The 24,570-nt window shown below is 55.0% G+C and overlaps 1 protein-coding gene across 3 annotated transcripts; it reads left to right on the top strand.

The window, feature by feature from the left end:
• The first annotated feature begins 364 nt into the window (after nucleotides 1-364).
• On the top strand, nucleotides 365-24,570 carry NME4 (NME/NM23 nucleoside diphosphate kinase 4). 3 transcript variants are annotated; one of them, XM_039491175.1, is made up of 5 exons: nucleotides 365-428; nucleotides 20,817-20,947; nucleotides 21,869-21,970; nucleotides 23,621-23,733; nucleotides 24,144-24,569. In XM_039491175.1, exons 1-5 carry the CDS (start codon nucleotides 419-421, stop codon nucleotides 24,262-24,264), a joined length of 477 nt encoding a protein of 158 aa, XP_039347109.1. In that variant the 5' UTR covers nucleotides 365-418; the 3' UTR covers nucleotides 24,265-24,569. The 3 variants fall into 3 exon arrangements, with proteins under 3 accessions (XP_039347109.1, XP_039347107.1, XP_039347108.1); XM_039491173.1 differs by lacking the exon at nucleotides 365-428 and adding an exon at nucleotides 13,900-14,126 and having other exon boundaries at nucleotides 24,144-24,570; XM_039491174.1 differs by lacking the exons at nucleotides 365-428; nucleotides 21,869-21,970 and adding an exon at nucleotides 13,901-14,126.

Here is a 24,570-nt window from a genome sequence, read left to right as displayed (position 1 = left end):
ACATGTTACAATGTGTAGGTGAGAAAATCCACAGTGAATGAAGCTTTATTGTGAAGGTGGGAAGTTTACACTAACCACTGGAGATCACTGAATGGACTCTACTACAGGGAGAGGGGTGACACTCAGGCTACAGGGACTGGGTGAGAGGGTACTGGGAACATAAGGCCATCTGTGTTCCCTTTGTGATGTGTCAGCACCAGGATAGAGTCCTTGACACTTAGCTTCTTTAAAAGAAAACAACTTTCCTGGTGCCACTGTTCTGGGAGCAATGATCTGGGCCATTTGCCCCTTGGAATGCAGCCAGACCGGGACGGTAGATCAATTACCAGGTGGCTCTTTGGAGAGTGTCTTTAGCTGGCTTCACTCAGCTGAAAAGGTTTTGTGCCTTGAGGGGACCAGCATAGAGAAGCTGAGCCTGATGAGAACAGGTCAGGAATATGACTAGTGACTGAGTATCAAATTGGCCTTGCTTTGAAGCCCTGTGTGGGACTGGAAGGGGGAAGGAGGCACCTTCTCCACTAATGGGAGAGCTGCTTTGGAGCAGAATTCCAACACTGTTGCTTTACAATTTTGTAGCTCTTTTCCAGTTGTTTTGGGAGAAAATGGACCGGTCTTCATGGATGAAGCTCTCCTTATCTAGCTTGAAGGCGTGGCTACTTCAGAGCACATCCAGCAGCCCCTTTGCATGAGCAGCACAGTTGTCTGTGGTTGCACTGACAAACGTGGGTGGGATTCTCTGTGGATAAAAGGCTTGGTGTATCTGGCCTTTTAGTCTGTCCTAATGAGATTAATTCCTCTGTAACAGAGCTGCCTCTTTCTTCAGCCATGAAACCAAACTCCCTTGTACACTTGTATATTGTGTGTGTGTGTGTATGTGTATGTGTGTGTGTATGTGTATGTGTGTGTGTATGTATGTATGTATGTATGTGTATGTATATATATATATATATATATATATATATATACACACACACACACCCCGCCATTGTATATTGGAATCATCTGGAACAGGGGTGGGCAAACTACGGCCCACGTGCCACATCCAGCCCACCAGCCAATTTAATCTGGCCCTCGAGATCAGCTGGGGAGCAGGGTCTGGGGCTTACTCTGCTCCCACACTGCAGCTGGGAACCAGGGTTGGGGCCACTCCACGCCTGCATGCCACGGTTCTAAACAGATCTCAGAAGGAGCGGCATGTCCCCTCTCCAGCTCCTACATTTAGGGGCAGCTGGGGGGCTCCATGCGCTGCCCCCGCCCCAAGCGCAGCCCCCGCAGCTCCCATTGGCTAGGAACTGCGGCCAATGGGAGCAGTCGGGGCAGCACGCAGCGCTGTCTGGCTGTGCCTCTGCGTAGGAGCTGGAAGGGGGACATGCTGCTTCCGGGAGCTGCTTGAGGTAAGTGCCGCCTAGAGCGCCCCGAGCCTCTCCTCAGCCCCACCCCAGAGCTTGCACCCCCAGCTGGAGCCCTCCCCAGCCTAGAGCCTCTTCCTGCACCCTGAACTCATTTCTGGCCCCACCCCAGAGACCGCACCCACAGCTAGAGCCCTCATCCCCTCCTGCACCCAACCCCAATTTTGTGAGCATTCATGGCCCGCCATTAAATTTCCATACCTAGATGTGGCCCTCAGGCCAAAAAGTTTGCCCACCCCTGATCTGGAAAGCAGTGGGAGTTGAACAGCCCTTCATCTTTGTCGCCCATTTAAAAGCCAGTGGTCTCAGTCAATTTCACATCCAGCAGGGCTCCAGAGAAGTTACGGGTCGAAGGGACCCAGAGATGGAACTCCCATTTTGTTTATGGGACTGGTGCATCCATGAGCAATGTGATGTCAGGAAGCTTGTGACCACCTTTGCTGGCTCTGTGCATCATGTGTCTGCAGGGCTCAGTCTGTGTACACATCCCCCTTCCTTTCCATTTGCAGTAGCCTTGACTACATTGGCATGTGGCTTCCACTTACAGGAAGTGGGAAGCAAGACCTCAATGGAGTCTGCTTTGGTCTGTCCCTTTCTCAGCTGTTTGTCCCCTGCATGCTGGAAGCGTAGAGTTGAAGTTACCTCAGTCCTCCTGTCTCCACTACCTCTGATTTCTTCTTGCCTTCTAGGAAGGAGACAATGAAGGAGACAAGGAAAAGGCAGGTCAGGGATCAAAAGAGAAAGTGGTGGTGATTCTGCCCCTTCTCTGGTCATTTGCCTCCTCTGTAATCAGAATGTAATGGCTAGGCTGATGGTAGCTGAGAGAGCCTGTTCTTCCAGAGCTGTGCTGGCTTTGCAGAGATCGTATCAGTGTGCTGTCAGGACAGTGAGCGACACTGGCCAGAAGGTGCCCAGGGAGCATGTCTTGAGTGAGAGGGGGCACTGATACACAGCCACTCCCTTAATCCTCCATTGCACTTGGAGAGGGATTGGGCATCAGCTGCATTTCCCTGTCCCCAAAGAACAGCCCTGCTCCTGGGTATGTGACCAGTCCTTCACCTGCTTGGCCGCTGCCTCCAGACCCTAAGAACTTTGGTTGCATTTTGCCTCGGTTGTTGGCCACCACCAGCAAAGTGTGAGGTCTTCCCCTAAAGCCCCTTCCCTTTTCCTCTCTCATTGCTCCCAGCTCGTGTCTTTGGTATCTCGCCAGCACCGTCCAGAGCAGGTGGCCAGACTCCCCTCGATTTCCACTGGAGTTCAGTGTGGCTGTAACAGGGATGGAGGAGCATGTTGGTAGGCCCAGCCTTGCTCAGGTGCTAGCTATCAGCCAGCTATCCCCTCTGGAGAGCTGTCTTACTGCTGGAGGCCAACCTGTGCAGCTTAGACAGAAAAGAGCTGCCAAGGTCAAAGGGAGATTTTGAAAACAAGGTCGGACTCATGGGAAGAATCAAATCAAAAGCACCAGTGTTTGCTGTGTGCAATGAGTGATCAGAAAGATTAGGCTGCGTGTTCCCTTCTTAGGAGCGGACAGAGCTATGTATTTTTTGAAGGCTGTGGCAGTTTGACTTGTAGGGGAGTTTAGCTCTTCATGCCCCTGGGACCTGAAGAGGGGACGTTGTCATGGGTTCTGATGTAATAGGAAACTTCTGAATAACAAGCTTCATCAATAACCTATGTGATGAACGCTGTATGACTTGTATGAACAGCGCAGCAGCAAAGAATGGTCTTTTGGATCTGTCCCAGGAGTGCGAGCCTTGTGATTAGGGTTTGCAACCTTGAGCCAAAGCACCTAATTCTTCTGCATCTCAATTACCACATCTGGGCAAGGCTATTGTAAGGCTTAATTTGTTGTTTGTAAAGGGTCTAGGAGATCCAGTGAGCACCGTATGAGCGCACAGTAGTATTAATTAGCACATGCACACATGTGACAGGAGCATTCTGGGAACTAGTTCAAATGACCTCCCTTTTGAAGAAAACAGTGACTACGATTTTCCATCAACTTGGAACTGGTTAAATAGAAATGTTTAAGTCAAACAGTTGTCCTAAGAAGAGTCTCGGGAGGCTTATGTGTATGGGAAATAAAATTCATCCAGTTATCAAATTAATTACAGGAAATTAATCCCAGCTAGGGGGTTCTAATTACCATTTTTAGCTCTTCTCTTGTGGTTTGTTGTCCCTAGAGCCCCTTTCTGAGTTTGTGATGGTCACCATTAAAACAGCAAAATTTGCCAGCTGTCACCACACTCTCATACCTGGGTTACTGCAGTAGTCCCCTATGCTTTACCATGAGCAGTAACAGTTCTGTGATGGCTACCACTGTCAGAAGCGATTGGTCTTTTAATTGTGACCAGGGATTTAATAAAAGCAAACCATCTTCTGTACAAAAGATCTGTAACCCTTCTGCCCATCTGAGTTGGCAGGAACAAGGGCCGGGTTCAGTATCTAGGGGTTCTGTTTCAATAACACAATGCAAAACCTGGGACAATTACAGACCACCACCTCTGGGCGCCTCTAGGAGGCAATGCTTCCTCTCTCGCAAGCATGGAGTCTGAGTGTAACAAAATCCTTTTAATAAAGGAGGGATACAATGCGGCATTATGTTGGGGAAACACCACAAACAGGATTCATAACACAAACCATGAGCAAAAGACCTCCCCCACGCGCCCCGCAAGTTTGGCAGTATCCTTTTCCCCTCAGGGTCTTAAGTCCAGCAACCCAAAAAATCATCCAAAGTCCCAAAAGTCTCTGGCCCTGGTCAGTGCAGCCCTAGAGTTCAAAAGTTTATCTGCACAGTTTTACCTCCCAGCCTGGGGGGGTGCAGCAGTGTTAAGGGGTACCTTACATGGTCTGAGGCCAACTTCCCCCCCCCCATGGGGTTTTGTTGCAGCCTTCACCACAAGCCGCTCAGCTCCAGTCATCCTGCAAACTGCTCTGCTCCACCAGCTGCTCAGCAACATATCTTCACCCCTCCTCCCACCAGCACTCAGTGATTTCAGTTTAGTAATTTTAGCTCTTTAGTGAATTCAGCTTGTATTAGGGGCACCTCACTGCTGGTGCACCATTGGCCCAAAGTGAAAGTCTGCTCAGCAGCCTGTAACTAGACTCCTAATGGAATTAAAATTAGCTCTGATATCCTACCATAGAGAGAGGAGGTGGTGCAACTGGTATTTCACGGCCCATACCATCAGGTACAAATACCTGTCCCCAGCTTCTCTCAGTTCACTGGGTTTTGGAACCCATGTCCCTTGTCTAGCGCGTGCTACTTAGTTGATGGCGAGTCCCTCTGTCATAAACAGTTTCATTGTCCTTGATTCACATAATCAGGGTAACACCACTTTATTGTTCTTCTTCGAGTGCTTGCTCATATCGATTCCAATTAGGTGTGCGCGCGCCGCATGCACGTTCATCGGAAGATTTTTACCCTAGCAACACTCGGTGGGTCGGCTGGGTCGCCCCCTGGAGTGGCGCCGCTATAGCGCCAAATAGACACCCCTGCCGACCCAGCGGCCCCTCAGTTCCTTCTTACTGCCCGGGTTGGTCGTTGGAACAGTGGAGTGCAGCTTAGCTGACCTCCACTTCCCTAGCTACTCGTAGTTCTCTCGTTAATTCTTGTATATATAGTTTAGTTGTAGTTAACGTTATTCGTTTATAGTATAGTTAGTGTATATAGTTCAGAGGGGGTTCGGGGATTATCCCCTTCCCCGCACCTGGTGCCGGGGCCTATGCCCGGTTCACCGGGTTTCAAACCGTGCTCGGCCTGCCACAAGCCGATGCCGACAGGAGATCTCCACGACTCCTGTCTTAAGTGCCTCGGGGAATCTCACCTAACAGATAAGTGCAGCATTTGTAAGGCCTTTAAGCCGAGAACAAAAAAGGAGCGGGACTTTCATCTCAAGCAGCTCCTGATGGAGGCAGCTCTTACTCCTCCGCCCTCGGCACCGAGCGCTGGAGAGTCTTCAAGAAGCGCTCCCTCGGCACCGGATCGCGCCGGTACTGCCAAGGCCTCTCGGCACCAGCCGTCGCCGGCACCAACGTCTGCTCGGCACCGATCCCTCTCCCTGAGGGCGAAGAGGCACAAGACTCCTGCTGCAACCGCGCCGCCTGCTCTGCAGCCCGAGCGCTCTACTAAGTCGGACCACCCGGCACCGATACCTGCCGTGGCACCAACAACATTGGCACCGTCGATTCCGGCCACGCAAGAGCCGTCGAGTCCGGTGCCTGAAAGCTCCCCGGTGTGAGCTGTGGTTGAGCTCACTATTCCCTCCACGCTGGAGACATTTTCCACGGTGAGGGAGTTGATTGCAATGACGGAGTCTGCGCTGTCTCAACCCCCGGCACCGCCGGTGCAGGTTATACAGTCAATCGGCCAGCCTGCCTTGATCAGACCACCCTCCGTCGGCACCGCAGAGCGGCACCGTTCACGATCACGGTCCCACAGATGTTCTCGGTCCCGTCGCTGATCCAGGTCCTGACGCCGTTCGCAGTCCCGGCACCGTTCTCCATTTCGGTACCAGTCGTACTCACGGCACCGGTCAGCATCCCGTTCGCCGGCCCGGTACACTCGGCACCGATCCAGCTCCCGGCACTGCTCCAGGCACCGTGACTCTCGTAGCCGCTCCCAACGTCGAGCCTCGAGATCTCGGTCAACCTCCTGGCACCGCTCCAGTCGCAGGTCCCGATCTCGCTCCCGGTACCGATCCCTGGTGCCGCATCGAGCGACGTCAGCTAGAGAGGGAGACTCTGCCCAGAGTTTTTCAGCTCCTCCATGGCCATCCAGACATGCATCAGTGTCGTCCCACGCGGGCAGTTCATACGCGCAGGACCATGATTCGGATGTGCCCACCAGAGTCTTCCAGAAGCCCCAGGCCCAGGACCCTGGCCCCCATCAGTGGTCATTCTGGACACCTTGGGCGTACCACCAGGCCCAAGGCGTACCTGTGATCCCATCTCGCTCTGTTCCGTCAGAGCACTGGGTGCCAGAGGCAACAGTTAGCCGTCCCCCTCCGACTGGTATGGAGAAAGCCCAGGTTCAGCCTCCGGACTCCCAGATCCCACTGGAACAGGAGGTCGTCCAGGAGCACGAGCCCACACAGGACCCGCTTGTCCCTGGCCTTTCTTCCTCCTCCTCCCCAGATGAGGCGGTGGCAGGAACATCCTCCTCGGGTCCTCCTCCAGTCGACTTGAGGGCCCATCAGGACCTCCTGAGACGGGCGGCATTCAATATGAACCTCCAAGTGGAGGAAGTCTCAGAGATAGAGGATCCGGTCATAGACATTCTGTCGGCTGATGCCTCCACTAGAGCGGCCCTACCGTTCATTCGGACTCTCCAAGCCAATGCGGATACCATCTGGCAGTCTCCAGCCTCTATCCCGCCCGCGGCCAGGGGAGTCGAACGCAAGTACATGGTACCCTCCAGGGGGTACGAGTACCTATATGTACATCCTCCCCCTTGCTCCCTTGTCGTCCAGTCCGTCAATGAGAGGGAACGCCATGGCCAGCAGGCACCAGCCTCTAAATCAAAGGAGGCTAGGCGAATGGACTTACTGGGCCATAAGGTGTACTCAGCAGGGGCCCTGCAACTCCGCGTAGCAAACCAGCAAGCCCTGCTTAGCCGCTACAATTAAAACACCTGGGCGGTGGTGGGCAAATTTACGGAGTTGCTTCCTCAGGACTCCCGTCAAGAGTTTGCTGCCCTCCTGGAAGAAGGGAAGAAAGTGGTGAGAACTTCCCTCCAGGCCTCCTTGGATGCAGCTGATTCCGCTGCTACGACTCGGGCCTCGGGGGTTGCCATGAGGTGCATTTCATGGCTCCAGGTGTCGGGCCTTCCCCCGGAGCTGCAGCATACTATACAGGACTTGCCCTTCGATGGCAAAGGCCTGTTCTCTGAAAAAACTGACCCTAGGCTGCAAGGCCTAAAGGACAGCAGGGTCACTATGTGCTCTCTCGGCATGCACATGCCGGTGACTCAGCGCTGGCCTTTCCGTCCCCAGCCTCACCGCCGTTACCCTGCACCTAGACAAAGACAGGACTTTGGCAGAAGGCGTGGCCGAGGCGGTCATAGGTGTCAGGGCCCCATGGGGGCCAAAATCAGGGTCCCTCTAAACCACCAGCGGGGCCAAAGCCTAACTTTTGAAGGCACGCCCGAGGATGGCGTACCAGTTAGTACCCAGGATCCGTTCCCTCCCTTTTACAACCGCCTCTCCTTTTTCCTCCCTGCATGGTCCCATCTAACCTCAGATCGTTGGGTCCTACGCACGGTGGAACTTGGGTACCGCCTCCAGTTTATTTCGCCCCCACCTCCCACCCTCCATCCTCGTCCCTCTTCAGGGACCCCTCTCACGAGCAATTCCTCTTGCAAGAGGTGCGGATGCTCCTCGCCATCGGAGCTATAGAGGAGGTACCAAAGGACGAAAGGGGCAAGGGGTTCTACTCCCGCTATTTCCTAATCCCCAAGGCGAAGGGAGGTCTCAGACCTATCCTAGACCTGCGGGACCTCAACAAGTTCATGATAAAGCTGAAGTTCCGCATGGTATCCCTGGGGACCATCATCCCATCCTTGGATCCCGGAGACTGGTATGCCGCCCTTGATATGAAGGACGCGTATTTTCACGTCGCCATTTATCCTCCACACAGAAGGTACCTCCGGTTTGTAGCCAACCGTCAACATTTCCAGTTTACGGTCCCTCCGTTTGGCCTCTCTACAGCCCCAAGAGTATTCACAAAGTGCATGGCTGTAGTCGCCGCCTCCCTCCACCACCGTCGGATACACGTTTTTCTGTATCTAGACAATTGGCTCATTCGAGGGACCTCCGAGGCCCAAGTTACCCATCATGTGGGCATTGTCAAAGACCTATTCCTGCGTCTAGGCCTGATGATCAATATAGAGAAATCCACACTGATTCCCACACAGAGAATAGAATTCATTGGGGCCATCCTGGACTCCAATCTCGCCAGAGCCTGCTTACCTCAGCCTCGGTTTCAGGTGATGGTAACAATTATACAAGGTCTACGGAACTTCCCGACAACTTCGGCTCGCACTTGTCTCGGTCTCCTGGGTCACATGGCTGCCTGCACATTCGTAACCAAACATGCCAGACTTCGCCTCCGTCCACTCCAATCGTGGCTCACCTCGGTGTACCACCCGAGCAGAGACAGCATAGACATGATCGTCATGATCCCCCCCGAGCATCCTAGGCTCCCTCGACTGGTGGTCGACGCCTCCCTGGTGTGTGCAGGGATGCCGTTCCATCCACCTCACCCCTCGGTGTCCCTGACGACAGATGCCTCATCTCTCGGCTGGGGTGCTCACCTTGGTCAGTTTCACACTCAGGGCCTTTGGTCAGCTCAAGAGCTGGCCTTGCACATCAATGTCCGAGAGCTGAGAGCAGTCCGCCTTGCGTGCCAGGCGTTTCAGCAGCACCTACAAGGCTGTTGTGTCTCAGTGTTCACAGACAACACAACGACCATGTATTACATAAACAAGCAGGGAGGAGCACGGTCCTCCCCTCTTTGCCAGGAAGCCATCCAGCTCTGGGACTTCTGCATAGCCCAATCGATAGACCTGGTAGCGTCCTTTCTCCCAGGGGTCCGGAACACTCTGGCGGATCGCCTCAGCAGATCCTTCCTGTCTCACGAGTGGTCGATTCGTCCGGACGTTATCCATTCCGTTTTCCGGAAGTGGGGCTTTCCCTGCATAGACCTCTTTGCTTCTCGCGAGAACAGGAAGTGCCAGACGTTCTGCTCATTCCAAGGCCTCTCCCCGGACTCGATCTCAGACGCTTTTCTGATGCCGTGGACGAGCCATCTGCTGTACACTTTTCCACCGTTCCCGCTGGTTCACAGGGTCCTGCTAAAACTCCGCAGGGACAGAGAGCACCTGATCATGATCGCTCCAGCGTGGCCCAGGCAGCACTGGTACACCATGTTGCTAGACCTGTCGATAGCCAACCCAATTCCCCTGCCTCTTCACCCAGACCTCATAATGCAGGATCACGGCAGACTTCACCACCCAGACCTGCAATCCCTGCACCTCACAGCATGGCTGCTGTGTGGTTAAACCGATCCGAGTTACGTTGCTCTGCCTCGGTACAACAGGTACTCCTGGGTAGTAGGAAACCTTCCACTCGGTTAACATATCTGGCCAAGTGGAAGCGTTTCTCCTGCTGGTGCAAAACGCACAATGTTACTCCCACCGAGGTCCCGATCCATTCTATCTTGGACTACCTCTGTTCTCTCAAACAGCAGGGCCTGGCAGTGTCATCACTATGGGTACGCTTGGCAGCCACCTCTACCTTCCACCCAGGGGAGAGTGGCTGCTCCGTATTCTCGCACCCTGTGGTTTCTAGGTTCCTCAAGGGCTTGGAGCACTTATACCCCCAAGTTCGCCCCCAACCTGGGACCTCAACCTGGTTCTAACCAGACTTGAGACTGCCCCATTCGAGCCACTGGCAACTTGCTCGCTGCTATACCTGTCCTGGAAGACAGTTTTCCTCGTAGCCATTACATCGGCCAGACGAGTCTCCGAGCTTCGGGCTCTCACAGTGGACCCACCGTATACTGCGTTTCACAAGGACAAGGTGCAGTTGCGACCACATCTGGCCTTCCTCCCTAAGGTGGTGTCGGTCTTTCATATCAACCAGGATATCTTCCTTCCGGTCTTCTTTCCGAAGCCACACTCATCGCGAAGGGAGCAACAATTGCATTCCCTAGATGTCCGTAGGGTGCTTGCATTTTATATCGAGTGGACAAACCCCTTTCGTAAAATGCCCCAACTCTTCATCGCAGTGGCAGACCGAATGAAGGGCCTACCTGTCTCCTCCCAGAGGATTTCATCTTGGGTGACATCATGCATCCGCACCTGCTATGACTTGGCCCATGTTCCATCGAGCCACCTCAATGCACATTCTACCAGAGCTCAGGCTTCTGCTGCTGCCTTCCTGGCCCACATACCCATCCAGGAGATCTGTCGTGCAGCTACCTGGTCCTCGGTCCACACCTTTGCTTCACATTATGCACTGGTCCAACAGTCCATAGATGATGCAGCCTTTGGCTCAGCAGTTTTGCATTCTGCAACATCTCACTCCGACCCCACTGCCTAGGTAAGGCTTGGGAATCACCTAATTGGAATCGATATGAGCAAGCACTCGAAGAAGAAAAGACGGTTACTCACTTTTGTAACTGTTCTTCGAGATGTATTGCTCATATCCATTCCAAACCCGCCCTCCTTCCCCTCTGTCGGAGTAGCCGGCAAGAAGGAACTGAGGGGCCATTGGGTCGGCAGGGTTATATATTCGGCGCTATAGCGGCACCACTCCAGGGGGCGACCCAGTCGACCCACCGAGTGTTGCTAGGGTAAAAATCTTCTGACGAACGTGCACACGCACGCCTAATTGGAATGGATATGAGCAACACATCTCGAAGAACAACAGTTACAAAGGTGAGTAACCATCTTTTCCTGCCCCAATGACAAAGAAACTGGGGATCCAACAGCAGCCAAAGTGACCATTTGGGCTCATGCTAGGCGGGGTGGGTGTGCCTATGCAAACAAGATCAGCCCCTAAAGTTCTTTTCCACAACTCACCACAATTCACTACCAGATATCAGGGTAGAGCTCATCCTGACTCTGCTTACAGATCCATGAGACACTTTTGTGGTGACTGCAGCTGTGGTACCATCCACTAGCTGCCATCCAATGCCTGTTGGTGGACTGCGAAATGGGTTGGGTGGCAGGAGGACCTAACTTCTGTTCCCAGCTGTGCCCTGACTTTGTGTAACCCTAGGCAAGTTGCTTTAGTTTCTGTGTGTCTGTTTCCCTGTTTGTAACAGGGAGATGATGCAAAGTGCTAAGTGTCCTCCATTCCCTGTTCTCCTTCAGATTCACCTGCTTAGACTAAACTCTGAACATTATTTGAAACATTCTTTGGAGCATCAGTTTTTAAATGCGTTACCCCACTCCCCCCTTTTCATATTCTAATGCAAACTTTTAGTTTTGCTGCCTTTCTCCTCATTAGTGAGACTTCCCAGGAGTGTGAACCTGTTCCTGACCTTGTTACAGAGTGAGAGCTATTTTCCAGATTCTTGTTCAATTAAATATTTCTATTAATTGGGAAAGGCCTCCAACTGGGCTTCTAGCTAGCTTGGGTCTCTTTCTTTTGTTCCACCAGGGATGAAGGAATCACGCTGATATCTGTATTTCCAGCAGCATGCATGGGAAGTTGATACTCCCACAGGATGTCTGCTCATATCCCTGAATCCCCACACAGCTTGGCACAGTTGGCACTCTGTAGTGGGAGGCTGGCAGAGAAACACCAGGTCAGGCCTGAGCTGCAGCAATAACACTGTGTTCTCGTCTATTCAGATGCTGTGCTCATCACTGGAGTACGAGTGCCTTCCAACAGCGAGTTCAGTGACATGACTAACAGCTGTCACGTGTGTGAATGGGGTGCATGGGCACTGCCGGGAGAGAGGAGCTTGCACTGCAGCTGCCTAAAATTTAAAATCTCTTTCCAAACATGCACAACAACGGTTAGATCCAGACCAAGAGTCAAAGTAACCCACTCCAGCCTATGTGTGGTGATGCAAATTCTGACTCAAAGGGGGGGTCAGATAATGGAAAATATCTTCCCAGAGTTAGGTGGGAAGGCTCTCCAGATGCCAGAGGAAGCTGCAATGAAGGCTCTCCTATCACTGTGGGCAGGACAGTGCAGCAGGACAGACATGCCTGAAGTGGTGAGTAAGCAGGGACACCACGAGTCTCGTGGAACAATCCAGGGAGGGTTTTAAAACCAGCAGAGGTACTTCTGCTTTGAGGGGTGGGGGATGTGGCTGCACTTCCTTGTCCACAGGACCAAATCATAGAATATCAGAGTTGGAAGGACCTCAGGAGGTATCTAGTCCAATCCCTGCTCAAAGCAGGGCCAATCCCCAACTAAATCATCCCACCCAGGGCTTTGTCAAGCCTGACCTTAAAAACCTCTAAGGAAGGAGATTCCACCACCTCCCTAGGTAACCCATTCCAGTGCTTCACCACCCTCCTAGTGAAAAAGTTGTTCCTAATATCCAACCTAAACCTCCCTCACTGCAACTTGAGACCACTACTCCTTGTTCTGTCAGATGCACAGCTGCTATTGTAAGTGGGCTCTAGGGAGGGAGGGGCCACACTCCCACAGGTGTGACTGGGAAAGTCAGAGGTGACAGGGGGTGTGTGTGCATGCATGTGCATGCAGGCAAGAATTTTAGTCAAGGCCCCTGCCTTTGCAGGCATCATGGTGGATAGTCCCCACCTCTCCTCTGGCTCGGCCCACAAAACCAAATAACTTACCTGCCGTCCCTCCTGGCAGTGTTTCCTAGGTGCTGTGCTGCATCAACTCCCTCACACCTTGCTGCTCTAGCTACATGCCCAGGCAGCCTGAGCCAAGGGGGGGGGGCAGGCAGGGGACACACACACACAACACCCTAGAGTGACCAGACAGCAAGTGTGAAAAATTGGGACGGGGGGAGGGGAGGTAATAGGAGCCTATATAAGAAATGATCACCACCCACACATGTGAAACGGAGCTCATTTCTAGTTCAGCCCCATCTTTTAAAAAGAACTTTAGGTAGGGTTAAAATACATCTGTATTTTCCTGAATCACCTTCTGGGAAAATATGGACGTATGGTAACCCTATTGGTACAAAAAATACATGCTGTCGCACATCCCTTAAATCAGAACTTTTTATAGGGAACCCGTTGTTAAATCAGAACTTTTTATAGGGAACCCGTCGTTAAGATTTTGGCAGCTCATCACTGGCCTGAGCCACCTACTACCCTAGCCCCACTTTGGCTTGTAAATCGTGGGGAGGTCATAGCTTCTGGCCCAGGAGAGAGCGTAGGAGGGAGGTTGGGCTGGGTGGATGAGCCATAAATGGCACAGGGTCTATCGGGGTTGGTTGAATGACAGTTGCCCTCCCTTTCCAAGGGGGTTTGCAAGGTCTGAGGATTTTAGGGCTCTCCAACCTTAGGGTAACCTGTATGCAGACTGGATTTGCTGTGCTAGGCCTCCATGTGCGTTTGCGAAGGGGAAGTGAGGCTCAGTGGGATCCTAAACCCTTCATGGGGATTCCTGGGCTGTGCCCATCACCTTGGTCTCTGGGTGCAGGGGTCAGCGGGAGGACAGGCCCCTGGCAGCTGGGGGGACCAGGCTGAGCAGGATTCCAGGGGAGGGAGCCCCCTGGGGTGACTGCGTGGAGAGGGGCGGGCTCCGCTCTGGACTTGCTGCACTCCAAGGGCAGGAGCCGTGCGCCCTGGGGCGGCTGGTATCCTCCATGCAATGGGCGGGTCCCCAGAGGCCGGTGCAGGAGGGGCGGGGGGAGGGAGCAGCCAGCGCAGCGGCCTGTGGGGCTGGCGTCCGTTGTAAGGGGTGGGACGGAAACCTGACACGTCCCTTGTTCCTCGCCGGGGGGCGGGGGCGGGAGCCGGCCCCGAACCAGCCTGGGCCGGGCTATAAAGTCCGGCCTGAGGAAGCCGAGCCCAGCGGCCGGGCTGTGCCCTGCTGTCCCGGTCCGCTGGGCGGGGGCCGAGCACCATGGGCTTCTTCCAGCGCTGCGTGGCCAGGAGCCTCCTGCAGGGCCAGCGGAGTCTGTGCGGCCCCGCGCCGGGCTCGGAGCGCCTCAAGCCGGAGGCGGTGGCGCCAGCAACCCGCTCCCTGGGGCCTGGCTCCAGGCGCCCCTACAGCGCCGGTGAGTCCGAGCTGTGCGGAGCTGGGGGCCGACCCCCCCCCCCGCAGCGCCGGGGGCTTCCCGGCCTCCCTCCCCCCCATGCAGCGCCGGGGGCTCCCCTAGTCCCCCATCCCCGGCTCCCATCTCCCCCCGCCGGGTGTTTCTCCGCTTGGGGTTACTCAGCAAGGCACAAATCGCAGCCCCCGCCCCGCTCCCCATCCCAGCGCCGAGCAGCATCAAAGCCCGGCGGAGACCTGGTGTGTGAATGGGACCAGCTGCTCCGAGCCCGGCCGCCCGGCGGGACTTGCCCTCTGCACCCGATGGGCCCTGAGGAATGTGCGGGGATGTCTGTAAACCAACAACAAAGCCGCCCGCTGCTCTGATCGCTGCCGGCCGGGGCGTGGGAGAGCCCCCTCCTAGCCTTTGTCTCGTAAGCACAATATCTCCACGTGCATGGGGAACCCCTCCCCCCTTTCCAGTTTGTTTGTTGTGGTTTCCAGGCCCTCCGTGGATGTGCCTCCTCTGCTGCTTCCCAGCTGGGTCATCAGCTGGCTGGGTCTGTGATCTCACTGCCTGCAATTGCTCCCTCTCCGCTAGCCCCTTGCCCAGAGCTGCAAGCCTCCAGGCATCTGCTGGCCTAGAGCCCTTTCTCGGGGAGGGGGCTGGCTAAAGCTCCAGGGACTGAGGCTGCCAGATCGTGCTGCTGCTTTGCACTGGGGGACCCTCTTCCTCAACCAGTTCTCGGGGTGGGCCTCCTTGCTTATAAATAGGGTATGAAATCCGCTAGAATGAAAAATGCACACACCATCCTGGTGAAATTCTTCTCCCATGCTGCTTTATTGGGGGGTTAAACTGTAACCTGAAACAAAGAAGGCAGGTTTGTTTACTTCTATTCTGTTCCTCAGAATGGCGCTTCGGGGTGGGGTGGGCTTCGATGCTGAGCGCTGGTCCCTTTGTCACTGCGGAGAAAGTTGATGGGTCTCCCTCTGTTGCCTGGGCCAAGAACACTCAGATGCCTCCCGTCCAGCGAGCATGATCCCCGTTTGCCATGTTCTGGGCAGAGTCCAGAATGTTTTCCAAGTTTCTGGGAGGAAAGAGGAAGTATTTAAGACAGTGGAGCTCAAATGCAATCAGCCCTTCCCAAGTTGATGAGGTGGGTGGTGCTGGCCAAAAGATGAAAGCTACCCCCCCCCCCATCCTTGGACTCCCCTCTGCATTTGGCACGTGTCCGGCAGTGCCTGCTCTAGAAAATTCACATCCTTTCTTTCAGCAGCGCAAGTGCTAGGATAGACTGGGTCCAGCATCTTCAGCAGTGTCACAGCCCCCTAAGTGCTGCCTGCACTGGCGCCTAGACCATGGCTAGGGATGCATCTGACACTGGAGCCTTTTCCATGGCTGAGGGGCAGCTGTGGGTGACAGGCTCTGTGGGTCCTACATCCCCCACTCTTCCTACTCTTCTTTTCCCTGTATTCTCTCCTCCTGCTGCAAAAGCCCCTGCTTGAGAGAAGTGAGAACTTTAGTTCCTTCCAGTTAAACTGGGATTTAAAGCTTTTGGGTCTTTCAGAAATCTCCTGTAATTTAGCAAAAGAGGGATAGATTCAAGCTGGCCAGGTATTTCATTTGGCAAGCGGGTTCTCCTTTCTGGTCCGTCTGTCTGGTCTAAGTAAAGTCCACTGCCCTGGGGCTGAGCATAGGCCAGGCCTGGGTTACTGTGCTGTGCTGCACTAGGCTGGAACCTCTGCTTACAGCAGGGGTCGGCAGCCTTTCAGAAGTGGTGTGCCGAGTCTTCATTTATTCACTCTAATTTAAGGTTTCGCAGGCCAGTAATACATTTTAACATTTTTAGAAGGTCTCTTTCTATAAGTCTGTAATATATATAGCCAAACTATTGTTGTATGTAAAGTAAATAAGGTTTTTAAAATGTTTAAGAAGCTTCATTTAAAATTAAATTAAAATGCAGAGCCCCCTGGCCAGGACCCGGGTAGTGTGAGTGCCACTGAAAATCAGCTTGCGTACCGCCTTCGGCACACATGCCATAGGTTGCCTACCCCTGGCTTACAGTCACCAGCTGGCTGCAGTTCGAGCCTGGCTCCAAGCAGTTTCAGTCCAACACCCAGCAATGGCTGCAGCTCGGCAAAAAATTGGGCATCAAATAATGCACAAGTGCGAGGCCCCAAGTCAAGGTGCAGCTCTGACGTGGGCCTTGCTGCACCGTAGAACTGACCGTGTGTTAGCCCTGATTACTGGGACTCATTTGTCCTGCGTGCATGGATGGGATCCAGCTGAGACTAAGGCCAGAAGGGACCATGTAGTCTGACCCAACCCTGTGGCACTGGAGTCCCTGACTGTCCACACCATGAATCTGACAGGGTTTAAGCCAGCACTCAAGTTTAGCTCTGCCTGTGTGGGTTATAGCCACATGTGGGGCAAACGAAGGGGGCTGAGGGGGAGATATGTCCAAGTCTCCTGGGTCCCCGTTCCATGATCAAACCACAGAACCATGCTGCTGCCTCCATCAATTCTCCCTCTACTTTCCAGTGGCTTGGTCTGCCTTTAAAAGTGATATTGACATAGGTATAACGGTCAGAGATGTGAATAAACCATGTTGCTATGCTGACCTACCACCAGTGTAGATGCAGCTGTGTCGAGGGCAGAGTGTCCATTGCCAGAGCTAACTTCCTCTGGGGAGGGGGTGTTCCTACACCCATGGAAAAACCCCTTCCAGGGGTGCAGGTTGTGTCTGCACGGTGGGATTGTGCTGGCAGAGCTATGCGGCTATGTCCATGTGGGGTCTTCCTGTCCTGGACCATTGTTTAGTGTTGCCGGTTCAGAGGACGGCTGCAGCCTGCCCCGGGGTGGCTGACCTGATCCTTTGTTGGCATACAACCTGTGAAGTGTGTTGGGACCCCACACCTTAATGCAAATCACGTACGTTTTGTGTAGCCCCTCGCACGTGGTTGGAGAGAACACCCAGCTGAGTCCAAGCCCACCCAAAAGACTCCTGAGTCCTGTCTCCCCCTGCTAAGGCCGGGGGCTGCTCATCCTTCAGCATCTAGGAAGAGATTGCAGGCTGGAGCGAGATCTAAAGAGCTGTGTCCCTTCCCCATGGAGCTGGCTGAGCCCAGGCCTGGCCTGTGGGAGTCGCTGGTTAACACCAAGGGGCTGAGCTTGGAAACAGATGAGTCCCGTGAGGCCTCCAGCTTGGTTCTTTCCAATTAGCAGATAGCTAAGCCTCAGCTGTGGGAAAGGGGACAGGTGGGATCCCCTTTGCTTGCTAATTGGGGGGCGGGAATCCTGCAGGAAAATGTCTTCCCATATCCTGGGAATGGCTAGTGTGGCCCGTGTGCTCCCTGCGGTACAATACACACAAATCCAGCCAGGCCCTGTCCCAGCACTCAGACCCAGGGGCCAGGAGGTCTCAGGCAGCTGGGGTGGAAATCACTCATACACACCCCCCCCCCCCCCCCGACCATGGTAGGACTTAGGGAAGAGAGGGAGGGTTCTGCCTTGGTGAGCTGGGGTGGTCAGGTCACCCCAGGCAGCAGTGGCAGCAGGGAGTGAAAGGCTCCCCCTATGAGACAGGAGTGGGAGAAGGAAATAATTGGGCTGCCCAGACTGGCAGAGTAGGGGCAAGGCAATGGGCCAGATGGCAGAGCTGAAAGTGAAGAATTCAGACTGGAGGGTGGGGGGCAGGCAGTGGAGGGCAGCGATCTGAGTGGGAAGGAGACTGGAGCGCAGGGTCGGCTCCAGGCACCAGCTTATCAAGCAGGTGCTTGGGGCGGCAACTCGGGAGTGGGACGGCACTTTCAGGGATTCGGCGGCAATTCGGCGGAGGGTCCCTCACTCCCGCTCGGAGCGAAGGACCTCCCACGGAATTGCCGCAGATTGCGATTGCGGCGCTTTTTTTTTTTTTTTTTTTTTTTGGTTGCTTGGGGTGGCAAAACCCCTGGAGCCGGCCCTGCGGGAGTGGTGTCTGCAGCTGTGTGTTGGAGGCTGGCACCGTGGCTCTTCCCACAGAGATGCGGCAGGCTGCGATGCTTCGTGCTCCTCTCCACTCGGGAGCACTTCGCACAGTGGCTTGTTTCTCCCTGTTCCCTGCGGCCTTGACACAGCTCCAGCCCCAAGCCCAGCCCACTGCTAGTTCAGCCAAAGCAGCTAAGAGCTGCCATCCTCTCCAGCAGCAGCCCTGCGGGTAGGGGCTGAGCTGAGATGGGAAGGGGGGGGCACAGAAACCACCTGGCTCTTGCATGGGGAGCTCCTATTGGATCCAGAAATCTTCCCTCCTGCCTGGTCTGTGCTCCCTCACTGCAGAGAGTCACCAGCAAAGGGGAACTGAGCACTAGCTGCCTCCCCCTCACCACCCCCACCCCCCCATGTCCCCTGGCTGAGCCAGGCCCTTCCAGCTAGTCCAGTGGCTGCAGGATACAAGGCACCGCAACCTTCAATAGTTCCAGTGGGTGACTAGAGATTTGGCTTAGGGATATGTTGTAATTCCAAAAGGTGAGGTGTGTGAATAGGTGAAGATGATCCAGCTGGAGTGGTGTCCCTCGCTGCTAGCAGAGAGCAAGAGGGACACTCTTCTCTGCACGTCCCATGGCCCTAGGGCTTGCTCTGCAGGAGCCTGGGGCTGGCACTGAGCAGAAGTGTGGGATGAGGAAGGGGGGCTGCTAGCGCTGCTGCTGCTGCCTGTGCCTCTGGCTGCAGACTTCAGCCTGAGCAGTCCAGCCCCAATTGCACCTTGTGTAGTCACAGGCTTGTGACTACTCTGGGAGGGGAATGTTGCATTTAAGGCAGTGTGGCCTAGTGGGTGGAGCACTGGACAGGGACTCAGGAGACCTGGTTCTATTCTTGGCTGTGTGGTTGGGTGATCTTGGGCAAGTTACTTCTCCTCCCTGTGTCTTTCCCCCTCTCTAAAATGGAGGTGAGGATACTGCCCTGCTTTGAGAGCTGAGGCTCCTGAGACCACAGTAACTGTCTCTGCCCACGTTCAGCCACCATAAGCCTCCCTGCTTTCTGGACAGGCATACCAGCAAAGGGCACAAGGCAGAGGGGGGTACCTCTTGGCCAAGCAGTGCCCTCCCCTGGCACCTACCATCCAAGGCCCTAAAAGGCCCTTTGCAGGCACTAATGAAGTCAGTCTCTCAGCCTGGTGGGTCAGTGTCATTCTCCTTATTGTGCTGATGAGGAAACTGAGACACAGAGCAGTGATATAGAATCATAGAATATCAGGGTTGGAAGGGACCTCAGGAGGGCATCTAGTCCAACCCCCTGCTCAAAGCAGGAACAATCCCCAGATTTTTACCCCAGTTCCCCAAATGGCCCCTTCAAGGATTGAACTCACAACCCTGGGTTTAGCTGGCCAATGCTCAAACCACTGAGCTATCCCTCCCCCCAAAACTTCCTATACAAGGACAACCTTGAAGCAGGGAATTAGTAAGGACCAGGAAACCACTAGTGAAATATGACTTCCTGCAGGTCAGTGACAGAGCTGGGCATAGGGCCCAGGGATTCTGACTCCCAGGTCTGTGCTCTATCTGCTGTACATCACTTCTGCAGGTCAGCCCCAAAGCACTGCCTGCCTTTCCTATCAACCAGCACCCAAGGCTCTGACCCCTGTGCCTTTGCACTGACTGTGGGAGAGTCCCGCCCTCTGGCTCTTGGGGGACTGAGCCCAGCTCCCAGGGCTGTGACTCCTCACTGAGCAGGAACGATGTTTGCATCCTGTGCTCTGGTTGGGCTGCTGCGATTGGCTTGTCCTGGCAGGGTATTGACTGCAGAGCAATGCCGGTCTCCACGCTGGCAGGGCCCCCAGGGAGAGGGCATTCCTGATCTGCTGATGCCCATGGGCAATGTGCACCGAGCTGCCCAGTATCCCAGAGGATTTTCCATCCTGCATCTACCCATTGGTCCCGCTGGTCCGGCATCCTGCCAGTAGCTGCAGCTAGTGCCCAGTTCCTTCAGAAGGAGGTGGGAACCTTGCAATGCACTTGAACAATTGGACGGTTACAGACAGGTGGGGAGTGGGGTTAATTCCCTTGAGCCTGCTGCTTGGCTTGGTCAGTCCTTTCGTTAACACCCATGAGATCCATGCTGGCGATTACTGAGTGCACTGTCCCCAACACCGTGTCTGCCTTGAGAGAGGGTTTGCTGGGCGGCGTTAGGAACAGGTATTGATCTTCCAGATCCTGTATTGTGAGCCCTTGCTCCAAGAGTTTCTGATCTTTGGCCCCACACACCCACTCTCTTCATGCGCCAGCGGGGTACTGATGTGCCCATCACCATGGTATCTGAGCGCCTGGGCTTGTCCATCTGCTGCTGCCCCAGGGGGATTTTTGAAGGGCTCAGATTCCTTAAATTGTTCCCAATCCTCAGTCGTGAGAGATGCCAAGCACCCACAGCCCCCATTGCAGGACCAGTGAGTGCTCAGCACCTTGTGGGAGCCAACCCTGTGAGAGAAACCTACCCACCCTGCAGTGCCCAGGTGGGGCCAGGCAGCAAAACCCAGGCAGTGCTGGAATCCTCCCCCAACTTCTGGCTCCTCCTGCCGACACCATGGGTCTGAGCAGCATAACCAGCTGCAGAGTGAAACCAGTAACTCCTGTTCCCTGCTCAGGTCGGGTCCTTGCAGGGCTCCCTGCCCAGTCTCACTGTGTTTATGGATGGGTGACCTGGGCTGTAACCTGCCCTTCTCCCTTTCTTGCTGCCCATTAGGGATCCCTGGGATCCAGGAGCGGACGCTGGTGGCGGTGAAGCCGGATGGAGTGCAGAGGAGGCTGGTCGGTGACGTGATCAAGCGCTTTGAGAGGCGCGGATTCAAGCTAGTTGGCATGAAGCTGCTCCAGGTACCTGCCTGCCACATCCCAGAGGACAGCCTGGTTTTCTGTTCCGGGGCCAGGTGACTAGAGACCTGGACAGCCCAGCTAGATGGCGGGGGGACATTAAAACATGACCTGGATTTCTGTGCTGATGGAAGTGAGGCACTATCAATGCTGGCCTGAGCCAGGCCATGATGGCAGGAGCTGTCTAACCTTCCCCAAGAGTCACAGCTTGAACATGGCCCTCAGCACCCCCTGCTGGTCCAGTCCGGAGCGTAAGTGTGTCTCCAACGCATCCTGCAGCTCTGGCCCTCCCTTCCCTGCCGGCTCTGGCCTTCTACACTCCACTATTGCAGGCTTGAGCCTCGCCCCCACATCTCCCGCAACCTCTCCCACTGCATCCATTATTGCAATCCTGCAAGCTCCAACTCTGTCCTTGCCCCTAAATCCTGGCCAGCTGCCCCCTGCTATTCCAATTTCAGGCTTTCTGAGCCAGAGGCAATTGCCACTAGTGTGCTGTTTCATGGTATGAATACAGGCCCGCTAGTTCTCTAGGCTCAGCTCCTTGGTGATTTAAACCAGAATCTGCTGGGGTGTGAGTCCAGTCCATTAACCCTTTGTTCACTGACCTCTAGGTCCCCACTCCACCCCCTGGGATCCACAAATTGTGGCCAGGGGCAATGTAAATGGGGAGACACCCCCTTCGTTGGTGCCATGGGACAAGCAAGAACTGAATTTGTTTGATCAGCGGCTCCTGCCTCTGCAGCTCCCTCAGAAATCTGGGTAGAGCCACGCTCTGCACAGGGAAGGTGCAGAGGAGACACTGAGTACTGGGAGTTGCTGGATGAACTCTCTCTTCTGGCCATAGGGAGGGGGTATTGATTTCCCATTGGGTCCTGTCCTGGGCTCAGGGCTTGCTTCTCACTTTGGGGTCCCCCCTTCTTCCAGGCCAATGAGGGGCTCTTGGCAGAACATTACCATGAGCTGCGGAGGAAGCCCTTCTACCCAGCACTGATCCATTACATGACCTCAGGCCCAGTGGTTGCCATGGTAAGGCTGCGAGCCCAGTTGACATGTGTGTGCGCGCGTGTTTAGGGGCAAAGGGTGTGGGGGAAGGGCACAGGGGAAGGGTGGGGTTGGTTAACGGTGATGGGTAGGAGTGGGGATGTAGATGTAGGACATTATTTTAGTTTCATTGTTGATTTCTCTCAATGAAAGGGAATCTTCCCACACGTTCTGTCCTGGAATCCACATTCTCTGGGGCTTTGGTTTCTAAAGTCGGTTTGTTCTGCCCCAGATCCAGTGGTTAATTTGTGCCAGGGCTGAGCCCCGGCACCTCTGGGGCTGGCTGTTCAGAGCCCCAGCACCTCTGGGCATAGGCACCGACTCCGTGGGGGCTCCAGGGCTGGAGCACCCACGGAAAAAAATTGGTGGGTGCTCAGCACCCACTGGCAGCTCCCTCTGGTACCACCGCGCCCTCCTTGCTCTAGCTCACCTCCGCCTCCTCCGCGAGCGCGCCGCCACGTCCTGCTTCTCCCCCCTCCCACCCAGCGCTTGTGCTGTGAAACAGCTGATTCGCAGGGCAGGGAGGGAGGGGGGAGGAGGGGGAACTCAGCACACTGGGGGAAGAGGTGGGACCGGGGCAGGGATTTGGGGAAGGGATCCAATAGGGGCAGGGAGGGGGCGGAGTTAGGGCGGGGACTTTGGGGATGGGGTAGGAATGGGGGCAGGGGCAGGGATGGGGTGGAGTTGGGGGGGGGGCCACGGGCACCCACTGGTGCCAGAGAAAGTTGGCGCCTGTGCCTCTGGGCCTGGCAGTTCAGAGCCCCGGCACCTGTGGGCTTTCTGTGTCACTTATGGATATAAAACAATTGCTTGAGCCCCAGGTCCTCTTTCATTACAAATTAAGCACTGCCCAGGTCCAAGTGGAGAATGTTCCCTGGCCAGTGCAATACAGGGGACCATATACTGGGTGGAACTGGGACCTTCCCTTGCTGTGCTGGGAACCAGCACCTGTCCCCCGTGAGCACGGGTATCGGAAAGTGAGGACGACCAGCCTCATGTGCCCGCCCCAGCCAGGTGAAGCTTCAGTGTAAACACCATGAAAGCCCCTTGCTCCAGTGACCTGCGGAGGGGCTTAGGATCATGATGGGTGGGGAAGCCTGTGGTGACATCAGTCCCAGGTGCAGCCCCTCCCCCAGGCCCAGATCTTGCTGCTTTGACACTCGCTCAGCCCTTTTGGCTTTGGCCTTGGTTTCCGTTCGTTTTTCCTCCCCGCACCTCACACCACTGTCTCTGTCCTCTGCTCCGCTCCCCACCCCCACAGAATCAGCACTCACAGTGCCAATGCTGCCAGTGTAGGCCCAGGACTCTGCGCTGTGGCTCAGCTTGGCGTGGCCCTCCCCTGCCTTGTGCCTGGCTGGCTGCCCCACTCTGCTTCTTTCACACCGGGTAGGAGGAGTCTGATGGGCCTGAGGAGCTCAACATGATCCCAGGCACCCCGGCCTTCCCCAGTACTCACCCCTCTTCTGCAGGGCCCAGACAGCCTGCATACACCGGTTCATGGCCCCGAGATCGGCCTTGAAGGGGGCACCCAGTTTGGTTGCTGGAGCAGAGTTCTGTCTCCCCGGGGTGGTTGTGCAATGGGAGTTCCTGTGCAGCTTGCCCTTTCTCAGCTCACACAGCCTGTGTGTATTGCAGGTATGGGAAGGTTACAACGTGGTCAGGACTTCCAGGGCCATGGTAGGAGATACCGACTCCGCTGAAGCCAAGCCTGGGACGATCCGAGGAGATTTCAGCATCCACGTGAGCAGGTACAAACCGCACCAAGCCAGCCAGCCAACTAACTCCGGCATGCTGGGCAGTCCCACAGACCTGAACCTCCTTGGCAGCGCCCTGGCATCTGAGACAGTCTGTGTCTTGAGCCTCCTGTAGACCCATTTGTAGACAGCATTACTGTAGAGGGCCAGTTGCCTCATCCCAGTGGCATGGAGTGAGGGGAGCGTACTCACAGCAGGATAGCTAATGAAACTGGGGAGATGCTGGGGAGGAATGAAGTAACACTTAAGTGACCAAGGCTATGATATGAGCATATCGTCCATCTGTGGTGGCCAGAGGCAAGGGGAAGGGTCTCGGCTGCAGGACCATGTCCCCAGCGACACCCAGGTTCTGCCCTTGAGGCTGCATGTCTGCCATCCTTATCGCGGGTTTCTCTTGGCTGCAGGAACGTCGTTCACGCCAGTGACTCAGTGGAGACAGCCCAGAGGGAGATCAGTTTGTGGTTTCACAGCAACGAGTTGGTGGAATGGGACTGCTGTGACTACAGTAACACTTATCAGCTCTGAAGGCCTCTCCTGTCCACGTTGCCTGGCCCAGGATCTACTACCTCTGACAGTGTTGCCTTTCTGTAGCTCCTCAGGGCCCAGCGAGCATGCCACAGGTCCTGACACTGCAGAGTGGAGGCCACGCTTCCTTTGCGTTGACTCTACTAGAGGTCCGTACCTCCCTTCACCCTGCTAGCTACCAGATGTGGCAGACTTGCTTCTCTTGTCACCCTAGTGCCAATAAGCCCTTGGGGATCTGATGTGCATGAAGGAAGAACAATGAGGTTAAGTCCTTGAAGGATTCATATTAAAACCTAATTTGTTACA

This window comes from Mauremys reevesii, linkage group 10 (assembly GCF_016161935.1).
Source record: "Mauremys reevesii isolate NIE-2019 linkage group 10, ASM1616193v1, whole genome shotgun sequence".
Classification (NCBI taxonomy): Eukaryota; Metazoa; Chordata; order Testudines; family Geoemydidae; genus Mauremys; species Mauremys reevesii.
Note: the sequence above shows the minus strand (reverse complement) of the source record. Positions and strands in the feature narration are given on the sequence as shown.